Raw genomic sequence first — 24,261 nt, 5'->3', positions numbered from 1 at the left:
CGTTATCATCGGATATCCTAGAGGGCGAGACATAGGAGAGAAAGAGGAGAAAAGTTTTGAGTGCTTGTGGCGGCGCTGTCGCGCCGAGCGCCGCGAAAAAGGCAGTCAAACGCAGGCAACGGCAGAACATCTCGAACAAATTTAACGAAGATATGACAGAGAAAAAGAAAACAAGTGCAAAATGCCAGTGCTTTTTAAACGGCAAATACAAACACGCTGCCCTTGACGACACCAGCTTGCACCTTACCTCCAGTGCTTTACATTGGCAAGACACTACCGCTTTCTGTCGAGATATTCCAAAGCACTTGCCAAAATAGACCCGCGTGTTAGAAACAGTAATAAAATTGCCTTAACGTGCGCTTATTTTTCCTACGTATACCTTTCAGCGCGCGCTGTCAGTGCAAACACTCGGCACTTTCAAGACGTCATGTAGTCTTTGGCCGGCACCTTGACACGTGAGCTGAATCTATTCGCGTGCTTTCTTTTCGTCGTGAAGCAAGACGCACTTCAGCGCCTTCAGTGGAAGCGACCTTGAATTGTGTGTCTCTTAGGTGCTGCGGACTTTATCTATTATATGGCACGTTTTCTTTAACGTATTTCATTGCATTCAACCTCAGTAGCATAAATGCATTATTCATTATGTGGCCAAAAAATACATTGTGGTAAAATAGTTAGAAGTAATGCTTTTCTCGAGCTTGTTCAACGGAAACAAATAAACGAAACTGAAGGCACTTTAAAAATATCATTTGCAAGTTACGGCTGTAAAATAAATTGACAGATGAATATTGTCATACAAATTTTCAGACATGCCCATATCGATTTGCTACTAGCGTAGCTATTTTCTCTAAACAGTCTCTGGAGCCTCTCTCTTTTATTTTGATTCTTTAAGCGCAGACACTGCATGCGACAATAATAGACAAATTGTATTACGTTCAATACTTGCATTTTAAAAATACCTTCCTGTCAGTGTGCGCCCTCACCGTTTAAATTTTCAGAGAAGAAACAAAGAAAAGACCTTTATCAAGAAAAATCGTTCGGTAACTGTTTTATTCGCAGTGGAAAGCCTCGTTCAGTGTTACAAAAGTTTTCTCAATACAATGCATTGTTTAGTGGGGGTGCATCCCGCCGATACAAACAACGCACAGTACGACAGACTAGCCGAAGTTTATCTGGCAATGCGTTGGCAAACGCCGACTATAACCAAAGAACTGAAAGCGTCGTCCGACTCTTACGTAAGGTACAGAGAGCCCGGGAGGCTATTATATCAGTTCTGCGCCTTTTCGCGATTTGCGCTGGACCGCCAAGTGTTGCAAGCCTTCTGGGGTGCCTCAATCTTCATTAATGTTAAAGCAACAGGGTAGTGAGATTGGAAGGAAGCAGAAACAATAGTAAGCGCTTAGTACGAGCCTCGCAGTATTGATTGGGAAAGGAGGGCATGGGCAAATGAGCGAACGCGGCGCGATTAAGAAAAAGCTGTGCGCTTTAACATTCAAGAAATTGCTCTTTTAAGTTAAGCTTGCTTTTTATTATTAATGTGGCGGCCACCCAAGGGTAAATAATGCGCTGGCCGATGAATGCAAGAAATTTCTTTTGGTATTTTTTGCTTCCTAATGCTTCCTTCCGCAATCGTATTAGACACGCTTACCTTAGCTTTTGTTTCACAATCCGGCCTCTTAGTGCACTTATATTTGAGATAAAAGGGCGGTGAAATAAAAATAATAGCGCCTAACAATCTGCTCAATGTTGTGAGCTATCATCAATTTTTATTTTGCACTCTTTCCGAAAAGGTGACAGAAAACCAAGATTGGCGTATTTAATTCCCGAGCCACGCGTATGCTCGATACTCATTACGGCGAGTGGTTCCGCCATAATATTCCAATGGCATTACGAACAGCTGCGGGCATTTCACAAGGAGCCCGAGCGCATGCCTCTGCGACAGCTTTGTTTTTCCTCTTACCCGTGCAGCTGAAAAATTGCAAATTTCCTTTTAGCTTTACTTTCGCTTTGGATTTTTTTTTTTTTCAAGCCAGAGTACTGTCTTGGCTATATACATAATGCATATCTAGCGCAGGCAGTTGGGCGGCTTCCTCCTTGTCATCAATTTTCCAGAGCAGACTTCTTTGACGAGACTAGTTGGTTATGACTAGGGTGAAGCTAACAGAAAGTCTGCTTTTTGTAAACCACGTTTCAAGATATATGCATTCCCTTATGACGAAATAAACTTGACAATTGATGTCAAGCGAGTGGGCGTCTGAAATGAATATTTTAAGATAGAGCAAGCGTTTATCATGATTTCACGCATGAAAGCGGGGTACGCGTGGCTAAGTCCAAATGTTTTTAACGTTATCTATGTAGTTAATTACAAGATTTATAAATAAACCTTTTGTGTAATAAACATCATTAGCTACTTTGCACCAGAAAAAAAAGACTGCCCACGTTAACAAATTTTGAGCCAAAATAATTATCTCAAATTACATAGACTGAAGTTTGACTTATCTCTCTGGACATATCAGCTGCTAGCTGTGTAAAGGCTGCTTTTCCTTAGCAATTGCTCTGGCTTCAAACACACAGCTCAATAATGGTAAAGGGCAGCTCAAAGTAGAAAGAATACAAACGTATGTAGCCAACTTTCCATGTACCTTCATATACTAGCCAATACCTGCTGTAATTGAGATTAAATAGGCGCCAAAAAGCGGCTGAATTCTATTTGTATTCCCTGTTTTTGGCTACCAATGAGAGTCTCAGCGCGCAAGGCTGAGGACCAGAAGGCAATTACAATAAAAAATGAAAATAAACACGCTTTCAGTTTAACCACTTTAACAGAGCAAGAAAGAAAGCAGTGCAAGTTCACGAACATGCATTGCACGCTGATACTTTTGTACTGCACACGACCAATGACTTGCACTGCAAGTCTGCCGGTTCATCCCCCCCCCCCCCCCCCCAGCTTGAGCTTCACAAAATATCAGGCGTTGTTGTTTATACATCGCTGAAATGAAAAACGCATGCTATCCAGTTTTACAATATTCGATGCAGCCGTGCCTTTCCAGCGCCACAGTTGTTAAAGGACGCCGGTATCTTCCGCATACGACTGAGGACGGCATATCGTGGCAGTGTGCACGTCATTAAACTTTTTCAGCATCATTACAACAGCACAAATACTCTCGTGTTGCGATCACGCATAAAAGCTTTATTATTTCATACAAAAAAAGGAAAGAAAAGAAGCGCCAGTAGAATTCTTGTACGCACCACATTGGCATGCTCGCTGAATCATTTTGTGTTCATCTATTTCGTAAAGCAGGATTGCACTTTGCGCGTTCCATCAAAAGCGTAGAAGTGTCATTTTGGCGTCTTACAACGCCCTGTTAAAATCGAAAAATAAATGTTAAAATCCTAAAGTCCCGTCCCAGAAGCTCTACATCTTTCCCCAGTCGAAAATAATAGTAGGAGTGGACATGCTACTTCGGAAACGGGAAAAAATATGGTAGCACTCAGCGATGGGGCCTATTTTCTTTCATAAATCGCGACTCGTCGCTCGTAAACGCCACTACCCCTTTCTACATCGTTAACCTTTACTTGCTGGTGTTTGCCACTCATCCATTCGGTACTTATACAGAGCGACATATTTTTCTCTAAGCCTTTTCCTTTCTTTCCGTTTTTAACATGGCAGACGCTAAGGTATTCGTTCTGGATGCCGTGTGCGAGAGACCGTGTGACGCTTCCCACCAGTGGCCGTAGCCATTTGCTGGAGGTGATCAGCTTCCAACTCGCGTAGTACGTGTCACACTTGTCAAGGCGGTCATCCTGTGTTTTTCCTTTTTTTTCCCTTTTTCCCCCGCCAGGCTAGCATAACGCACCTCAACACGCGTGCGAAGTGAGGGAAAAGCAACGCGCAAGAATAACCCAAAGGAGGACACAATAAAAATCACGCTTTCGGGGTAGCGGAAGTCATTCAGTCGGGAAGAGCGTCCCGATTTTTTCCTCCTCTTCGCTCGCAGCTTGTCTGTGCCTTAAGCTCGCTCTCCCAGTGTTCTTTTTTTTTTTTACGTGCTTTTCCTTATTTGTCCGGAATTGGCAGTCGCATTAACGTTCGTTTGTCAGCACGCCCGTCGCGCGTCTTGTCTCTTGCCCCTGTCTCATGCTGGTTCGCTTTTCTTTCCTCTCCCCATCCTTCGCTCCTCTTTCCTCCCTCTGCCTCCGCGACCCGTTCGATATTCTCCTCGCAGCGAGGCGTCGCCCTCGTTTCGCGGTGTCACCGCTGCTCATTCCCGCTCCGCGTGTTCCCAGTGTGCCGCACTGTCAGGCTTGATTTGCGCGGTACTCATTTTTTCGAACGTTCGGGACGGGAAGTTGGGGTCGGCGCCGCGGATCAAAAATGTCATAGGACTAATCCATTAGCCATCCTATTTTTCAGGCGCACATACCCTAATCTGTGCTTATCCTAGTACAGCGCCAATGTTTTCAAGAAGAGAGGTTCGCGGGCACAGGGTTCGAAGTTTCTCCAAGCGGAATCTAAGCCATCAGAGTGTAACGTGACATTTCTAATACATTTCACTCAGCTTTTCCCTCCCCTCCCCCCGCACCTTTTCTATTTTCCCCCGTCAAGACTACCAGTGCTGAAATACGTCTACATCCACTTTTACCCGCTATAGCTCGCGTCCACGATGGTGTTTATTATGCGATGCAGTTATGTGGCTCGGCGTAGATCACATATAAATAGAAAAATCATTTTTGTTTTTAGTTTATGTGTGGCGAAAATAGCAAAGAAATATGTTCCTCGTTAGCAAGAGGGTTTTTTTTTTTTTTTTTTTGCCGTTTCAGATTAAGAAAATTCTTTGTTTGGAAGACATAACCAATTTTTTCGGCACCAGTTGCGTGCTGGTTTGCGGCGCTCGAATATTAATTCACTGAACTCTTTCACCTTTGCTGGGGAAAACGCTGGGTGCGGCTGTGCCCCGCCATGAATTGAATAATTAGTGTGAGCCCGGCATCAAAAAAGAAAAGAAGAAAAAAAAGGCGAGAGGTTTTATTAAGTGGCTAGTCTAAATTTGAGAGCCCCACTGGCTTGCTGGTTGGCTATTTCGTACTTCTCCATTACAGAGACAGTGCAGAAATACAACGATGCGCGCAGAGCCTTGCTTAGTTCCGCTTTTTCACATTTGTGAATCATCCGTCACGTGTCCGTGCTTAAAATAAATAAAGACACGAATCCTATAGGGGCAACAATCTTCTTGGGCTGACGGGTTCGATGAAGAAGTAACTTCAAGGTGCAGGCTGCTGAAATATCTCTTGTAGCTTCTAATAGGAGCTTCGTCCATAGATGAATGCGCAACGAAGATATATGGGAAGGTAAAAAAGAAATTGCAAGAGCGTGAAAATTGATTTCAGAGAGATCGGTGGAGTTAAGGATTGCTTGAGTATCACATTTGGACTGCTACGTCCTAGGAAGTGCACGTTTGCACGCTAAAAATGCCCCTTTTCTTGCCGCCCCGAGCTGTAAAACAACTACACCTGCCTTCTCGACCCCAAGAGAACGCACGAATCAGTGCCCATATACCCCAAACCGAAATTGGTTGCATGAACACAAATCCTGGGTTATCAACTGTGTCGATTATTCCGTATATGTGGACAAAGTTAATGTCCTCCATCAGGTGAACATCACAGGCTATGGTTCCGTATTTTTATGACGCCGAATTCGTTTCGCAGAACAAGAATACCTTGAATAAATAATCACAACGATGGGAAATAGTACAAGGCCACTTTTTCTGCATTACATTCCATATTATTGCGCTTGGCTCAGAACACAGATTGTGATCATTTTTCTCTCCTCGATAAGTGAACCCTGGGAAAGCCTAAGTATAAATACTAGAATAGGGTCTTATTCGGCTACCTCTGCTGCACCTTGCACTTCTCCTAAGTTCCTTTAAAAAAAAAAAAATATAGCATATCCTCCCTCAGCGCACCAATGCCTGCAGGCACGTGGGTGCTACACGTAACCATTACCAGTGCTACACTCCAAATACATGGCGGGTATTTACTGTTGCCGAGGTGCGCTCTTCAGTGTGAACACAAAAGTAGCCTTGCGAATATTTAGCGACTAAGCCTGGAAATGTACTTCTGCATCAAAAACTTCAATCACCCAACTTTTTTAGCCTGCAACAGATATTGCCTCTACAAGCTAAAAGCCTTTTAATGCATTCTCTGTCGTTTTATTTAATTTCGGAAAGATTAGTTTCCTCGCATGCTTGTCGTTTTGACATAACAAACCAGCTTCTGAAGTGATGCCGTTGCCGGAGAGCGATCGATGCGCTCGTGTGCGCCGCCCAGGAGGGGGGAGGCCGCCGCGTCCAATCTGGACCCGACTCAGGAGAAATCGCGAGTGAAAGCGGCCGCGGCCGAAAAGAGTCGTCAATAGACGCCCGCACAGCAGCCCGGTTATCGCCTATACTGTGCGCACGGCAGCAGCGCGAGCACCAGGCTCTTTCGACGCCTCGCCTCCGCGGCCTGCTCCAACGAGTGGTCCATGTTGCCGTTGCTTTACGCGGCAGGTCCCTGTCTCTCTCTTTCGAGTCCTTGGTGAGCTGTGCTTGTGCACTCTACTGAAGTTTTCGGCTCCGTAGAGGGTAGAGGAGAATAATTCCTTCTGCGATATCGGATGCCCGGAGAGCACAACTCTCGGAGGCTGCGTCCGCCGGGAGATTTCGCTGCGGTCGATGCTCCGTCTCGGAGATGGCTGCCTGCGGTTGATGATCATGGACGTGCGTGTCTTTCGTCTCCACCCCCCCCCCCCTTTTTGTTTTCTTCGATGTTTATTTCCTCATCCTTTGTGAGCTCCGTTGACGGCCCTCGTTTGTCTCTGAGCGTTCCCTTTCTGAGTGAATTGTGCTCACCTCTGGTTGCGCATTGAATATACGAAGATCACTCTGAAATTGAACTTTTTTTATCTTTATAAAGCCGTTAGAAGTGCGTTTTAGAGGTGGAAACGCAGAGAGGAGTAATTGTGTCTGTGATTTTGGTCGAATTGCTTCTTCATTTCCTCGTCAGTTTACAAGAAGCGTACAGGCTTCAGAAAAAAGTATCTGCTGTCTTCATTCTACAATTTACTCAAAATTATATGTGCACAATGTGTGCATACTTTTTTATGTATAGCCTCTTTTCTTTCAAATGTGTTTGCCTCATGAGACCACAAAATTACGAATTTCTTGCAATAGAAAAGTCTTCGGTCGGTCGAGAAGTCACTTTGTACCTCTCCATGCATGTCTACAGGTTTGTGAGAAAAGACGACATAATTAAATATTATCGACCTGCCCAACAAGACAAGTCACCGTAAGCGAGCTCGAAACTCGTCGCAGTGTTGTCCAGCACCTGAGCTTGGCAGTACTCCAGTCGACCACGCACACATGCGTCTCATATGGCGCGCTCCATAGATGGCGTGTTGTTATATTGAAAAGCACACAATTCTCGGCGTGTAACAAGGTGAAAAATATCCAGCTAACTGGATTTGTCGACATTGGTCTACCATCGCTGTAGTCCATATCTCGCTGTCTTAGGCTGTTATCTGCTTTAGCCGCTCAAGAATCATCCATTTACGCAAATATCGTTCATTATGCGAAGTCGTCTATTTACGAAAACATCGACGACTACGACGCGGTTGTTAAAGCCCTTCCACGGCCAATCTGTACCATATTTCTTATAAATAAATTGTAAGGTTGAGACTCAGTGGGACCAAGATTTTTGATAAGGAGCAGAGCACAGAGAAAGGTGGTGTATTTGTGTCACTATTATCGTCGTGTAAATAAACTATAAAACAAGAAATGCAGATGATGCTTGACTAACCCTCGTTTATATCGTCACCTGGAAAATTACTGCAAAGATGATGTGGATACCGATAAAAGATTTAATCAGCAAAAAGACGCCAGTAATAATAACTTCCACGTATTATGTGATCGATTAGCGACTATCTCGGAGTAATCAGGTGCAGACAAAGCTAGCGGGCGCATTTGCCTAGATTCATCTTGAAACCAGCCAAAATACACAACAGAAAGATATAATTATCAAGACCAACCGCATCTTGTGCTAATCTCTTCTTTGTGTTGTGCTTTTTGCCTGGTTTTAAAATAAAGCAACATCAACTCATCCAATCGTCAACTTTGTCTAGCTTGAGTATATTGCACACAGTATTGTTTTTTTAAAGCAATGTGATTTTAATATTATATTTAATTAATAACAATAAACTCTTACATTCCTAGTGATAAATTAATCACCAGACGGACCAAGTCATTGCAATCTGATCTCAAAGGAAGAAAGTGTTGCAGAAAGCAAGTCACAATCTTTAGTGACGCGGTTTCCGTTTTTCTGCAATCGTAATAAATGCGCAGGTAAAATAATACATCATGATTTTATTCGCCACATCCGGCTTTCATCTCGCGTTGTGGAGGAAACATAGTTTACAAAAGGGACACGAACGACGTTCAACATAAATTATTTCGGAAAGCGTGCATTACGAAAAACATCCACTGTTCTATAAAGGCGTCCCGAATACTCTAGCAAGAATGAAAATGAAATTAACGACAAAAACAAAATACTCACTATCGCGTCGAGGTTGACTTCGTGTGGTAGCCGCATTTTGTGCAAGGGACGCACACACACGAATAATCTCCCAAAAACGACTTCAGGTCGTAGGAGTCATCGATACACGTCGAGAGGAGCTAAGCGGCAAAGAATAAAAAAGTGAAGGAACAAAACAGAGAGGAACTAAACACATCAAACGAGCGCGGCAAGAGGAAGCAGACAGCTGAGTCCTGGCTTATTTCCTTTTTGCTTGCGTAGGCTTAATGAAAGAGGACTTTACAAAGAGACATTATCATTTGGCCGCCGAGAACCGCGTTACGCTTTTAAGTGCCTTGATCTCTTTTAAATGAGCCCTCGGAGCGCTTCGGCCGTGGAGAGTGAATGTACCAAAGCCGGCGCCTACTCTTGTGGCGTTTCCTCGGCAAGAATAATGTGTACCGAGCATCCCCGCTTTCCGAAAGTAGCGATCTGCGATGAAGCAGGGGAGAAAAAGCCACGTGGCGAGGCGTGGAGTCACAGCGGTGGAGCGGAGAAAGAAAATAAATAAAGACACGAGAACTACTTTGCTGGCGCTTCTGAGATAACAAAGACCACTGGTACCGTTATGCACCGCTGCTTAGCACGTTGTCGAGCCTTCCAACAGCTAACGAACTCTTTTCAGCTCCGCCCACATCGTGGTGCCGCCTCATCGCGGTTGAAGAATTGCGGGAAATTGGTCGAATCTTTGGTAATTGAAATTTTGGTCGTAAATTTTGGGTGAACTTGGCCAATATTGACCTTGTGCTCAAAGAAGTCACCACGATATGATCGGGTCATCCTGATTGACAGAAATAAAGAAAGAAAGAATATTATGCACTTCAACAACGACGCTCTAGTGCGAAAACGGTATTCCAGCATAGCGAACCTGAGTGCTTGGTCAGCGTTTCTTTCCTTTCATCTCATAAGTGGTTCATTCCAGCACGGCGGCATTGAACAAATAAATGCAGCGTTTTATCCTGGTCCGGACTTTCTCTATTATTAGTCTTGAGTACTATTCTCAATATTTTTACAATAATAATACGATATCTTCCTTAAACTTCTATTACAAAAAACTTTCATCATCAATGTATATTCACCCCACGTAAAGAGCCATCTTTTTGTTAATTCATAACCATACTGACTAAACGTGCTCTACATGTTAGTGTTCGAACAGCATAAACTAACTACAATCCTAGATAATCTTACAACACATGGACATATATTTCTTGCTCGAATATGTAACAGCAGTGAACACTCCCAGTATATTTGCTGAAGTACGTTTCCTCCGCAGTGGATCTCCTGCACCTCTACATCGAAATACCCAACTTCTCTTCTTTATATTCCTAATTAAATCACATATTTTGCTAATGTAGTGGGTCTGCTGCACCTCTACATCGAAATACCAAACTTCTTTTCTTTATATTCCTGATTAAATCATATATTTTGCTAATGTCCATACCGTCTTTTTTGTCGTCCTCGTGAACTTTGTTTTCACACCAACGCGTTGCTCAAGTTTATGGAGCTAACCCTGCATCAATAAGTAACATTTGAGATGTGGTTTGAATATTCGAACTTACACATTGCTAGTATTTTTACCGGCAACAACGATATGGAGACAGATTCTGTGTGGACCCCCCCGCCCCCCCCCAAAAAAAAAGAAAAAAAAACTGCGTATCAAGAGTTACCTACCATGTGATCCCATAAATCCTCCGCTGCAAGAAGAGCTCGCAATATTTAGTACACACGGACTGCCCGCGTCACCTCAACCCTAGCACTTCACAACTCTTCTAGCCGAGTGACTATTTGCTATCTTTCTCTGGGGCAACCACTAAAAATAAAAGCAAGCAAGCGAATGCAATGAGAGTGGTTTTGCGTAGCGTATTCAGCGAATGCGTCTTCCACGCGTGCCTGCGTACGACTAGTGCGCCGTTAGCATTATGCCGCACGCGCACATAACGACAACATCGAATGAAAACACAGAATAGCGCAACGAGACAAAAACAAGAAGTTGTCCTTGCAATAAGCGAGGGAAGAGAGGAACGTGTTAGTATTCAGCGGATGCACACTTCATGGGCCACCTCAGTGCACACTGTTCGCTGAGCTGGCATCCGTTTGTGAGCCACAGAGGAAGGTCTTCATGAATGGCAGGTCACGCACGCATTTCGTCTCGGCCGATTCGCATTCATGCGTTAATGTCACGCGCATGGGAGTCGGGGCGGAGTGCGTCAACAGGCAAACGTGGACACGCGAGACCGCTCCACGTTTTTGTGGGTTTACTCCGAGCGACATCACATGCATTTCTCGGCTCTGGTGGTATGCCTGCGGAACAGGGCACTTCTTTTATCCCTGTTACGCTTTCCTCTCGTGCGTGCGTGCGTGCGTGCGTGCGTGCGTGCGTGCGTGCGTGCGTGCGTGCGTGCGTGCGTGCGTGTGTGTGTGTGTGTGTGTGTGTGTGTGTGTGTGTGTGTGTGTGTGTGTGTGTGTGTGTGTGTGTGTGTGTGTGTGTGTGTGTGTGTGTGTGTGTGTGTGCGTGTGCGTGTGCGTGTGCGTGTGCGTACGCGCAAATCAGGAAAAACTAGGTCCTAGCCGCACCAAAAACACTAGGTCCTAGCCACACAAAAAACGCACGCACACGCACGCAAGCACACACACACACGCGCACTCACACACGCATGCGTGCGCGCGCGCTCGAACTTAAAAATTGAATGGCGCAGGCAGTTATTCTGAGTATCAATAGTGAAACCTCAATAACAATCGCATCGGGCTTTTGTGCTTTCGTTTTCTTGGTTTATGTTCCGTGTACACGCACGCGTGCAAACACATGCTTGTATATGCAGTGACTGATATGCGAACATTCGCGTGTTATTTGAAGCCATGAAGGGCTGAGATACCATCTGGACGCGCAGTAAAGCTTTTGACAATGATAACTGCGACAAATAATGCTTTCATTCAAGAGCATCCTTGCCAAAAGAAAACTGCTAGCGTTACTCATTAAATATGTGTAATATACTGTTACATTTTATTCGTGGCAAAGGAAATAGACACCCATCAATGATTTCAATGTAGGGTTTATTCGCAGAATTCTTGCAAATATGTAGTTCGTTTTATACTTGACATTAGAAAACACGAATTTTAAATAATGACGCTGATACCTGTATGCGGCAATTTACTTCATCCGATTTTGAAATGTCTTCAAGCAGTTCGGTGGAATTTGTCTATATAGATGGAGCTTTACCATTGATTCATGTAGCAAAACAAGAAAGGATCTCTTTGTTTATTGTTCTAGTACCCTGTAAAATAGATTTTAGATCATTATACAATGATCACTGCGTGTGGTGTGTATTTCGCTGATGAAACTGAACTTTGCTCCTTACTCAGCAAAATGCGTTCCGCCACCCGGGCTTACAACCGTGCGTTATTAGGCTTAGTGTAAGGACTGTTCAAACAAAAAAAAAAAAAGAAACATTGAATGAATTCTTAATTATCATAAAAGTTCGTTTCAGGGCTTTCCCCATCTTTCAGAAACATAAAACTTCATAAGCCCACGTTGTCAGAGCAGCCGCCGTCTTAATGTATTTGTCGAACTACCATTTCACCCAAGAAGGTGCAGTTAACGTGTCAAAGGTCCCCGCGTAGGTATCTATGGATTCCTCTTGTGACACTAAACGCTCTAGCCGGCAAAATGCAGAGCAGAAAATCACTCAAGCTATCAGAAGAAACCTGTTTATAGCTAGGTCTCCAATATTTTTTCTTGTGTTTAAAGAATACATTCTATAGGGACCTCCTGCGTGGAGCTCCGACTGCCAAGCACTGCTTCACGGTAAAGCTGGGAGGTAAACGAAAGAAAATTACCACGTTTTTGTACACTGCACAGACTGAGGCGCATAACTGAGAACGTGACTAAAAAAAAAAAACCATTCCTATTGCGGATGTTGCCTTTATAAAAAAAAAAAAAAAAAAAAAAAAAAAAAACGAGCAGAAATAAGTGCGCGATTCTGGTTGCGGATTGCGCAAGCAGCGGCGGGCCGATGTCGGGACAGGTGGTTGCTGGACAACGCGGTTTACTCGGCTTTAGGCACAACATTTCGCGGCCATACAAAGGATTGAGCTTTTCCTGTCAGAGCCTGTCCTATCTACGTACGCATTAAATCCGGACCGCGCGCTGGGAGAAATCGCGTCTGCTCGGGAGCATCGAGATTCGTGTGCGCACTCAGCAACTGCATGCTTCCTTGCGGGGGAAATTGCAGTGAAGCACATTGTGCAGAACTTCTTACGATTTTTTTAAAACACACAGCATTTGTCCTTCGTTTGTTGCGCTATGTGTTTTAAGAAATTATGCTCAAACTAGCTCAACTCTCAGTTTTATTGCACTCTTACGACTTCGTTCAACGCTATAGAGTCAGATAAGAGTATGAGGATGGTGGACGTGCGATATTACCGAAGAAAACATTTCTTTGGAAAAAAGACATTTGGAACAAGAATTGGTCTTTCGCTTAGTTATTTTACTTATTTTTTCCTTATAGCGTCCTGGAAAATTGTCTGGACTTCGTTATGATAAAAACACTTCTCGAGGCTGGTTCGTCCGAGACAGACTGCGAAATTTCACGCGATGTTTCCGCTTGTCCTCTATTCCAACACCGCAGTAATGTGGACAAGCATCATTATGTCGGCCGAAAATGTTTACTGCTTCCGTGTCAACTAGGCGTTAACTCCAGCTGCAAAATAGCGCTGCAACTTCCAGACTTCTCTCCTTCTCTTCCTTCTTGAGACAGAACAAAAATGCCGGCAACAAAAGGGCGAGCAGGGACATACTCCGAAAGCGAGAACTACCTAATTATGTGCGCTGGCTTCGGACCCGAATTCAACAAAAATCGTCAAGCCCTAGCTACACATATTGCTTTGTGTCTCCGCTGGTTCCCCTAAAATGTTCTGCTAAATTTCTTGTTGGAAGTCAAGGAGACAGGTCAAGAAGAAAGCATAAAAAACGTTAGTGCTGCAAAATCCTTACAGGGATTTCATATTATCACCAGAAGTGTCGAAAAAGCAAACTCACCTATGATAGAACAAGGCGGAGTGAATCGCAATGTTTTGTAAGGGCGGCAGTCTCATACCGACATTCTACGAAAGTCAGCAATGAACTTCGACGTCGAAGTCAAGAACGGCTGCCTATCTGTGAAGGAGATGAAAGCACGCTAAACACCAGGCGATTGTGGATGGGCCTCGGCTCCTGTTATCATCGCACTGAGCTCAAGATAGGGAAAGGCTCTTCTCTTCTAAAGTGCAGAACGAAAAGTAAGTGAACGAACCTTTCCGGCACATACCTACGTTATTAAAAAAATGGCGACTCCACAGAGCCGCATGTATTACGAGCCGTCTGCAAGCTGTTGTCGTCCTTGTATTTGGAAGCTCATAATAAAAATGTTAACGCACACATAACCTAAGCTGAGATTAATATGCTCGGAGGCCTTCCTGACCCATCTCCGAGGAAGGGAATCATTGTGAGTACATTTTGTTTCTTTTCTTTTTTTTTTCTCACGACTTTTTTGAGCCCTTATTCACCGTCTAATATCGTATATATCTTTATGCCGTCCAGAACGCATTTGGAGTCTTTAACTTTCTCTCTCTTAGTCAATTTTGAGCCTCGTAATGTCAAAATGTCGACTTATATGTATGTGCTCATTGACATACAGACGTACCTTTCTTTTTTTTTTTTCTCTGTTCCTTCTCCTACAACTTAAATATGTAGCTTAGCCATGTTGCTAGCGGGTCAAACCGCTTTTTAAACACCGGCGTTTAAGCACCGGCAGCGCGTGATTTGCTTAAATGGACGGCCTGATTCAGCCATCACAGTTTCCTCATCGACTTTCCCAAGGAAACAAATTATTTCGCTTCTGATGGCTTTTCTCCCCGCTTCGAAAAGAAAAGGAGTCAGGCTCTTTACTGTGCGCCCTTGTAATCTCCCGCGCAATTGTTTGAACAAAGGCTTTGCGTTGTTTCTGCGGGTGCTAGATTAATGCGAGTGTTCAAATCGAGAGTAGCAGCCGGTGAATGCGCCGAATTCTCCGACGAAATCCGATTATTCTTTCTAGAACAATATTTATAAGAGGATGACGTGAGTACACTGAGACGAGGAAACTTATTGAAACATATGGCGCCTCACTGAGCAGAGAGCGAAGTAGGAGTTGAGCGAGTTTTAACCGTCGATTAGCATTGTGCGTTCTTCCTGCGCTTCCTTTATAATGCATGCAGTTGCACTCTAAGAGTAGATAAGCAGTGGCCACCAAGACGATAATAAATCCCGCGCTAAGCTTATAGCGCCACAAATGCATACTTTGTCTAGTTTGGGTATATCATGTGGTGCCGGTGCGTCTTATAAACTAGAATTCCTCCGCATATCTACAAGATCTGAACTAAACCGAAGGTTTTCACATAATAGCGTATAAGTAACGTTATTTTTTTGTTGGTAAAGGTATTGCCTCGCGGTGGTTCGAGTGCATGTATTGAACACACACGATTTCTGCAAGACGGCCTAATTCCTATTCTTTTTTTATCAAGGATTTATAGCAAAGGAGCAATTAGGGCACAGCTTATTATATTGAAAGTGATGAGAAATCCATATATTAGCAAATATTGACTACTTAGACGCGCAGTTCTGTGGTCCTATATATCCAAAAATTGCTCTTTTTTTTTTTTCAGCTGAAAATATAACTTCGTTGTTTTAGTTATTAGCAGTGCCGACTACTTGCACGCCGTGCCAGGTAGAGACATGCATACATATTATATATAAGCCCTACTGCTGCAAGCACCAGCTCCTTCATGAATTCGGTATGAGGAGTACCAGTACTGAGCTTCCCCGTTTCTAAATTTGAAATCCCCCTGCGCAGAGAACAGATAGTGAACTTTACACACATCCTTGGATATAAGGGCGCACATATGGATTTTCGGCTCAATTAGGCTTCTTATTGCTGCCCGCAGAAAATTAGAACATATATTGGCTCCTCGGGAATGCCTTATACAAACAAGACGATATTGGTTTGGATTACCGTTCTAAAATGACTTAAGATATCAGGGGCACTATACTGAAGGGCTTCGTTTAATTTAGAGTTAACATGCGTTCACACCGCACAGCAGACAAGTGAGTTCGCGTTCCGCCCTAATCAAAATGCTGCCCGTGAGGCCGGATTCTACCCAGCAGCCTCGCGACCAGCAGTCGATTGCTAAAGTCACTGAGCGTCTGCAGGTGGTCTGGGAATATCGGAAGATGAATAAATCTTGACACGATAAGTAAACTACATTATTTTCCCACAAAATAAATACAAATAACTGGTGATGCGTGTTTCATACTTTTATGCGTCCGCAGCAGACAGGAATACGCTCGTCCACTACATAGATAGTTGCTTCTATTAAATTCAAAGGCAGAAATGTCGGCGGGTGGCTGAATATCTGACCTGTTACTCTACTATTATATCATAGCTGGCATGGCTGTAATACACAATGCCCGAGTGTGAAGTAGTGGGCGCCTTAATATATTAGCTACACTGAGGGAAAGCGCACTTCTGTAAACAACGCACAACAAACAGTGGTTACTTGCAGCTCCTTGATGGTGGAGGCAGAAACGCTCACAGGTACTTGTGACATTCTTTGCACACGCGCCGCATATTACGATATGGGATGCCGCATGAATACAGGTGCCAACAACCTGAGCATTGCAGTAGCGCACAGCTGACGCCCAACTGCGATAAGCTCGGGCGGGAGCTCGTGTTATAAGCTTGCTCAGCTGTCAAAAGCGAGCTAATACCAGTGCCGGATACACCGAGGCTATTCAGCTAAGCTTGGAGGAGCATACAGACGCGATGCTAGAACGTATTAAAATACCCCTCATGAAAGCATCACATTAAAGTAAGTGACCAGCATCTCACGCTACAAGAGAAAAAGTGAGCTGTGATCGACTAGTGGGTACCATTTTCCAGTGGTTTCCATTCGATCAGCCGTATTCTACATATCACAGCATATACTGAAATAACGTGATAAGGCACTTCGGTTCTTTCCTAGCCCCCATTCCGTTATATCTTAAGGTGAAAGCCTTTCTAGGCTCACGGAACAAAACCCCGTGTGCGAGATGTTTACGCGAGATTTGTCAGTTTCTGTGACATTCCGCGAGATGTTTTCTTGTCTAGCGTTCCTGCAACCTGCAACCCCCCACTTGAAAGCGCGCTAAGAAACGCCACGAGACAGTAGCGATGGCATACCGTCCAAACTCACACTTGCCGGAGAAAGTGTGACAGATACTGCGCCTTTCCTTGACTGTAAGCCAATTATAGTTATATGTAGCACTGCAACGAACGCCGATAAGAGGCAAACGATGAGAGGCAAATGATTGGAGAAGAAGGGTAGGCTTTCGCCAGTCTCTTCTCAAGAGATTTTTAAGAGACCCTTTAATTTTTTTTGGAGTACTTTAATGCTGCAATGTATGGTAGAAGGCTTGCTCTATATGTTAACGACTTCTTTGTTTCTGCTCATTAAAGAAAGTGAGTGTGTGACGCCACTACTTTGCGTTGCCTCGGGACGCAAATTGAAGTTACTACCATGGTTACTAATTTCAACTTCGCACACCTCTCCGATCCCTACACGAGGGGACATGACATTCCGGGTATTCCGGAGAATTATTTGGTTTTCAAGGCGCCATCTGCACCTAGAACTGCCATCGTTGCAGCCACCACTCGTTTCGACATCTTTCCATTGTTTATTACTTCCCGTGTAACGTCGATCACTGACTCCTTTTTTTCGTTTTAAATATATTTTGACCAGCCGGATTCATGAAAATTAGCGCAAAATCAGGCATCGTAAATAATATATTTTTTTTTATCTCTTTACTTCAGTCTCATATCAAAACATACCTAAGCAATCTTATTCTACGTTATCCTAGGCCAGCTGCAGCCATCATAATACCACTTGATAGCTTAATCTTATCTGCCAGCCTTCTGCTATGTTTACCTCTCCCTAAAAAACCCAGAGCGCTACAGTAACAGGCTATCTGTTAAGTTTACAACGAGCTTAACTGATTTCAATTATTTAAATTTTCATGCTTTATTTTCGGCTAATGTTTTGTCAACTCGAATTGGCTTTCGAATAGATACTATTTCCTTTCTCTGAGTTACCATTATTATCTCCAATTTTTTCTCTGTGAGTTGACAATGTTGCTTCCTAGTTACGTTCAAGACTTTCAGCTAGCTTCCAAGTTTCAACCACCTCGACGGGTAACGGGTAGATGCCACCATCTCACTCCGTCACTCCTTTTTTCGTTTTAAATCACCACCTGTCGAAGCGAGAAGGCTTCGACTGGAAACGAACCCAAGATCTGGCAGCGGTGATGACTAAGCCACACCCGGGAGTCAAACGAACGTGGAAAGAATTCCCCTGCATGCCTTCTATGCTTTATGTGGAATAAAGGCGTCATTACGGTTTGTGTCGTCCGTTTGTGGTTTTGTAGCGCTTCTCCTTCCCTTAAGCTTCGGTCTGGAGGCAAACGTCAACACCTAATTCTGATTTCCTGCTGTAAATGGCCACTGATCTTGCAATTTCTACCACAGCAATAGGTGTGCGCACGTGTGACGACTTTCTGATGACCCGGCATGCACCGTCCAAGCCCGGCAAGCTCAATGAATAACTAACTGTCGCGCTGCTGATGCCCTGAGACGCCATTTATGAAGCAATAGCCTAGGCTATGCGGACAAGCTGTCTAATGCAGATATGGTGCTTGTACTCACACAGCGCTTCTGCATGAGCAACGCCTAACATAGCAGGTGATGTTAGTTTCTTGCCTACTATATGAACACATAGCGAATTGCATAGTAGAATGCAAATACTAGAACATCAGCCTGTGAAATGATTTGCATCTTCGGAACCACCTTTAGTGGCTTACGGCTCTTCTCTCAGGACCCTGCTGGAGCTGCGATACCCAACGCTTAAATGAAGTAATACACGAAGCATTTTTTTTTGTACTTTATTACCGTATACAATTTTTTATCACAAAAATGTAATCTATCTGTCTTACTAAATTAAATCAGCCAAGTAGCCCTTCGTTACTACAGCGTTATCCTTGCAGGTAAAGAGATAAGCGTCGGTTCATGCGACAAATGTTCTAAAAGGTGGCTATTGCTGTTACGGGTTCTTCAGCATCATGATATAATTATTTTGGTACTGCGAGTCCCCGTCTGCTGCTCTTGCCATGTTAGACGGCTCTAGAGGTCTGTCAAGGTTCTCGACACAAGTGATAGCCATCAAGGACATCCGGTATAACTCAGCTGAGTATTGCTCAGTTTTCCTGAACTTCTGTGAAGATTGTCTTCTATCTAGTTTAAACCGAAGAGAGGGTTTTTGTGTTCTGGATATTTTTTATTTGAAAAAAAAAAGCTATAAAAGATATGACGAACAAAAAAAAAACGTGCTTTACGCCATATACTGCTAACAATGAGAGAAATGATCACCCAAGACGGCAAACAATACGGTTGGTTTACAGTGGCAGAGTGCCCTCAAACATCTGAAGGTTTCAAGTCGGCTACATCAAAATGAAGCCCACATGCTGTAGATCATAACAGTACTATTCATGAAGTAGGACGCTTTAATGCCAAATAAATACAAGAATAGGAGATAGGAGGAAGTAAAATACGAGAATAGAAAGTAAACTGTCTGAGCAAAGATATCCCTGCTCATCAGGTTTATACAGACTAAAGTCTAGAGTGTTCCACGTTTCTGCCTCGTCTAGACTCTAAGCAAAGCATCATCTCATCTCTCCTTGCACTCTTGCAACCCCCCCCCCCCCACACACACACACACACACCCACACACACTCCCACACCTCCCTTGAAGCGTGCCTTTATTCCTTCTATGCATTTTTGTGTTCTGAATGTTTTTCATTTATTTTCTTTCATGTATATCTAGGAGCTATGCTAACTGCATCTCTTGGTGTTTAATACGAGTTTATTCTGCGCAGTTTCTATCAGCACGCTTCGGTGCTATGTCAAGCTGAAGCTTGTTATGAGATCACTAATATGGATGTTTTAAACATAATTACAGAAGTGATACAGGAAATACTTTGTTTATTTCTTCTTTCTGCAGTTCAGGCTGGCGATACTGTCATTATGAATGAGAGGGAGCAGCGCAGCTTTGAGCAACAATTCGACCAAAGAGAAAGCATGAACCAATCAACGCTGAAACAACAAAATACTAAAACAATATATTTATAAAATGCTCGAGGTGCAGTAGTGGTCTCACTACTTCAACGCAGTGGAAAGCAATGAGAGTATTCGTGCATTTCCTTAGCACTACCAAGACCGTCAATATCACATGAAGTGTTCAAAGGAGCCGGAAAGATTGGGGTAAACATTGTGAAGTAAATGAGAATACATAGCATCAAATAACTACGCCATGCACTTCCTATCCATTAGTCTCAAGTGAGGACACGTGCCCTGCAAATGCACTAAAAGAAATGAAAACCTAAGGCAGGGCTGGAATCGTTATTGGCCATTTGCTCGTGAAATATCCAGCGTGCTTCAAGAATACAGAGGAAGACAGGTAAAGAACAGTCTGAAAGAAACCACAAGAGTGTACTGATGCGTTAAAAGTATGGTTGAACAGTAACCAAGCATCTCTTCCAATATTCTAGATCTCAATTTGAAGGCACTGTGCATTAAACGACAGACAAAAATAAAACAAGCAGTAAAGGAGAAACAGAGAATTTGAAGAAAAGAAAAAAAAAAACGCGTCTGTATTTCCATTGACTTCTCAAATGAAAAAAAAAAATAAAGACAGTGTGCGAAACAGACGACTTTTTTTTTTTTTTTTTTTTAATCATGCAACGACTATCCCCCCAGAGCGTATTCTAAAACGCAGTTATTACAAGAGCCGACAGCTTGAGAGGAAGATATGTGCTATACACAGACGCACCGGACAAATCGACGTCGTTTCCTGGCATGTGCACAGGAGCAAAATCCGAAAGACGGAGGGTAAATAAATAAAATCAGAGTGCATAAAACGCGATGCGCAGGAGCAAGCTGAAGTCTTCGTGTGGATGACGGGAGCAAGAGAGGAGAGAGAGATAAAGAGGCCCAGGTCGAAGCGTCAGAACACGGCTGCCCGCAAAACACACACGCACACACACAGCAAACACTGTGCTTCCGGCGTCACCAAGCCCTTGGCTACCGGCGGCGAATGCGCGCGCCTTCGATTGCCCCCCGGGCACGCGGGAACCGGACCACGCCCAGCTGCCGCTACCGGGAACCTTGGAGCACGTGTGCGGTTAGAAGAGGTTTCCGCAAGGACAAGGACCAGCGAGTCCTGAGACTGAACGGCTATTTGTCTCGGCCTACGGGCGGCCCAGCGCTAACGGAGTTAGCGTCTGATGGAAGATGCCGCGCGCGCGCGCTACGGCGCGCTCTCGCAAGCTGCAGCGGTGTACAGCGGCCAGACTCCTCCCTCGTGGCGCGCGTCCTAGGGGAGGTAGGGGAGTAGCGGAGGCTCTCTCCGCACAGAGTGCGGAAGAAGTTCGGGGAAAGGGGAGAGAAGCGTGCGATCACTACAGCGAGAGGCTTGCCACGGCGCACACCACCGCGTATGGTTAAGATGGAACGCGGCCGTCTTCTATAATATATGAGACAGAATGCCGAATGCCGGACGTTTCCGGCACTTTCCGCTCCTGCACTATTCCAGTGGCTGTTCCCAGTTTCTCCACACCGGTTTCCCCCCCCCCCCCCCCCCCCCCCCCCCCCCCCCCCGCTTCATCCCACTGCTGCCGACCTTGTTTGGCGCGCGGCTGACTGCTGGCCACAGCCTTGCTTTCTCGAGGGAAGGACTGGGTCACAAGGGAGCGCCTTTCGACTGTGTCTTGCGAGTGCGGAACCTGACGCCCGGCTCCTCCTCGATTTACCGCGTTCCTCAAAGCTAATGGAGCATTGCGCAGCCGAGCTTTTGCCGCCTGACGCTAAACGCTCAAATCTCGCGCTTTGCGCGCATGTAGTTTCTCAGAGCTGAAAGAGTAATGGGAGGACGAGCACCGAATGCTCCAGAATTTCCGGGCGTGGTCTGCTTAATGCGTGCGCGAAGTATTCGCTCCTTCCTGTACGTGCCATGATTGATGCGCAAGCGCCGAGGTGATGCGGTTGTCAGAAGCAAGCGTGGTCGACGAGATAGCTTCGCCGTCGAGTTCAGCGTTATATATGGTGGCATCACAGGCGCACATTAAGTCGGTAAATCGCTCCCTTCCTCAACATCGCGTCCATTTTACGCAGAGCCAAAATAACAACGTTCTTTGTTATTTCTGAACCAGCGGGTGGGCTTCTTTGAGAAAAGAAGCCTGTTTTACGAAAGCAGAAAATGCGGGAAAAACTCGGTGCACTCTCAGATATCGATCGCTTAAGGTTGGTGATCGCTATACCTGCGTCTTGCAACGAGAACCAATTTTCTTGGCACTTCTCGAGCGTCGTTCCCGCTTTTACGACCCTTTTTTTCACGACGTCGAAAGATCAATTTCCGTCCTTCAAATCACTTATGGAACATGTTTGGTCAGCGATATTATTTTCCGTTTGCTTCTTCTAAAACTCCTATATACTACTGCGGGCAGCATATGCAGGGAAACCAAGCCACCGAGTGCTTAGGTGTACCAAATTGTGTGAGTGTGTTCTTGACAGTTCTCGGTGAATCGTGCTATCTAAAAATTATCACTCAGTATGGCAAAAGTACCCGGCGTCTTTGAGTGGACAGCAAAGTGATGTCCCGAGAAACCTCAGATAACATGAGTGCTGAGTGTTCTTTTTTTTTTCCCTTGATGAGCAGAAAATTGCGGCTGTTAACACCGCATGCAAAAAAAATCTAATTTTCTCGTTTCAAGCTAAATCGTCTGTATAGTGAGATGCTAGCGAAAAGTAGCCCAGGAGCACCGTGTGCCCGGATACACTGGCATAGGAGCATAAGCCGGAGAATCAACAAGCCAGCTCCTTTCAGCTTTCTTCTACTCCTGCAACAACAAAAAGAGATAATTGATTCTTTCGTGTACAACTCTAGTATCACTTAGATAGATGTCAAGAACATTACCTCAAATGACTCAGGTTAAAGCGCTGTCTATTATGAATTATTTCACCGGTGTCAAACATAAATATTTTGAGTCTTACTATTGTCTTCACGAAACACGAATTTATTACCTTGTTAATATACCTAACTTAAAATCTTGCCTCACTTCCCAGTTGAAGAGATGGTGTATTTCAAATATTTTATTTGACACGGTGCAGGATTCGGATGAATGGAGGTGATCAGGGGAGGCGCTCGTTCTAATCAGCCTGGTTTATGAAGACGGTGATGGTATCTGGCAGACAGGACATCATCTTTACTGCATGAAATCACGCATACAGAAATGTAAATATTTCCCATGAGTGATTTCTGACGTTTCACAAAAGTAGCACGCCTTTTTCGCACAAAACTGTCTCAGGAAACAAAGAGAAACCAAGAGGCTACAGGAAACTTCTGACTCAACTCGGAGAGAAATCCGACGCACATTTCTTTTGATACCACGCGAACTGAAATATTTCTTCCTGTCGCCCGCTCTTTGCCTGTTACCATTGAAGAAATTTAACAAAGAAAAAAAGGCACAAATATGCCTCGACAAACACGGACTTTTTTCTCTTCCTCAAAACAATCTTTCTTCCTCGCACACGATAGACTTACATGCCCGCTTCTGTGGAATTTCTTGAAGAATCCTGTCTCGCGCAAAGTAAGTAGAAAGTAAAAATACCAATAATACTTCACATAGTTATTTCGTCGTTTGAGCAGTTTTTTTACCGGTGCAGTTTTTTACCGCATGTCAGACGTTCGCACTCAATGTTGCAAAGTGAGTGGTAATGTGATATCCCAGTATTATGTATGACATTCGCCTTTATGCGTTTATTAGACACCGTTGGAGTTTATTAGATGTGGCTGAAGGCGATCCACGGGCTACAGCTTGATGATGATAGCCAGCTTAGCTTAAATTTCACCTCTTTTCCCATCTCCATAACTTCCTTCCGCCTGTTAACGTTACCAAAATGTGTTATAACTAAACGGAGGAGGAGGAGGAAGATGAGGAGAAAAGGCAAGGAGGCTAACCCGCAAAAGCAACCGGTATGCTACCCTGCGCTGGAGGAAGGGGGTGAGTGGATATAAAAGTTGTGAGAGAGGGATGGTTGAAGTTAGTACAGTCACACCACAGACATGCCACATCACATCACGTGCTACAACTAAAACTTCTCTGTGTTGAAAACATAATCAGTCGAACACAACCAGAAGTCCTCCACTACAATAGGCTGACAATGCACGTGTCATCTTAGAAAAAACGTAGATATTTATATTTATTCAAATTTCGTGGTACGAAGCCTGCTTTAAATTCATTGGCAGCTCTGGTTTGCACCCCACGCTTGTCCACGACGCCACGGTTTCCATTCCAAGCCTCCGCCGCGAGTGCAGCGTTTCGAACAGTATGCTACAGAAGTAGTTCCATAACATTTCACGCGACGAAAAGTTGAGGCCATTCGGCTCGAACGACCCTTCATCTCACTTGCAAATGAAAGAACGTTTCGAAGCGTTGTTGCGCCGCCTCGCCGAGCTCTGTTCGCTTGCCTGACCACTCTTGACGGCATTCTGCACTGAGAA

General features: G+C 44.4%; 1 protein-coding gene across 4 annotated transcripts in view; it reads right to left on the bottom strand.

The window, feature by feature from the left end:
- LOC146185894 (nephrin-like) overlaps positions 1 to 24,261 on the bottom strand; it is a 710,707-nt gene that overhangs the window by 190,085 nt on the left and 496,361 nt on the right. For 3 of the 4 annotated variants that reach the window (XM_084606825.1, XM_084606824.1, XM_084606827.1), the window contains one exon: positions 1 to 17. This exon is cut by the window's left edge and continues 37 nt beyond it. The exons of the other annotated variant lie outside the window; for it this stretch is intronic. In XM_084606825.1, coding sequence (XP_084462951.1) covers positions 1 to 17 — 17 coding nt within the window. The remainder of the gene's footprint in view (positions 18 to 24,261) is intronic. 4 annotated transcript variants of the gene reach the window in all.

Source organism: Amblyomma maculatum, chromosome 6, assembly GCF_055883805.1.
Source record: "Amblyomma maculatum isolate TAMU_Amacu chromosome 6, ASM5588380v1, whole genome shotgun sequence".
Classification (NCBI taxonomy): Eukaryota; Metazoa; Arthropoda; class Arachnida; order Ixodida; family Ixodidae; genus Amblyomma; species Amblyomma maculatum.
The sequence above is the reverse complement of the archived record's forward strand: the minus strand, read 5'-3'. Positions and strand labels throughout refer to the sequence as shown.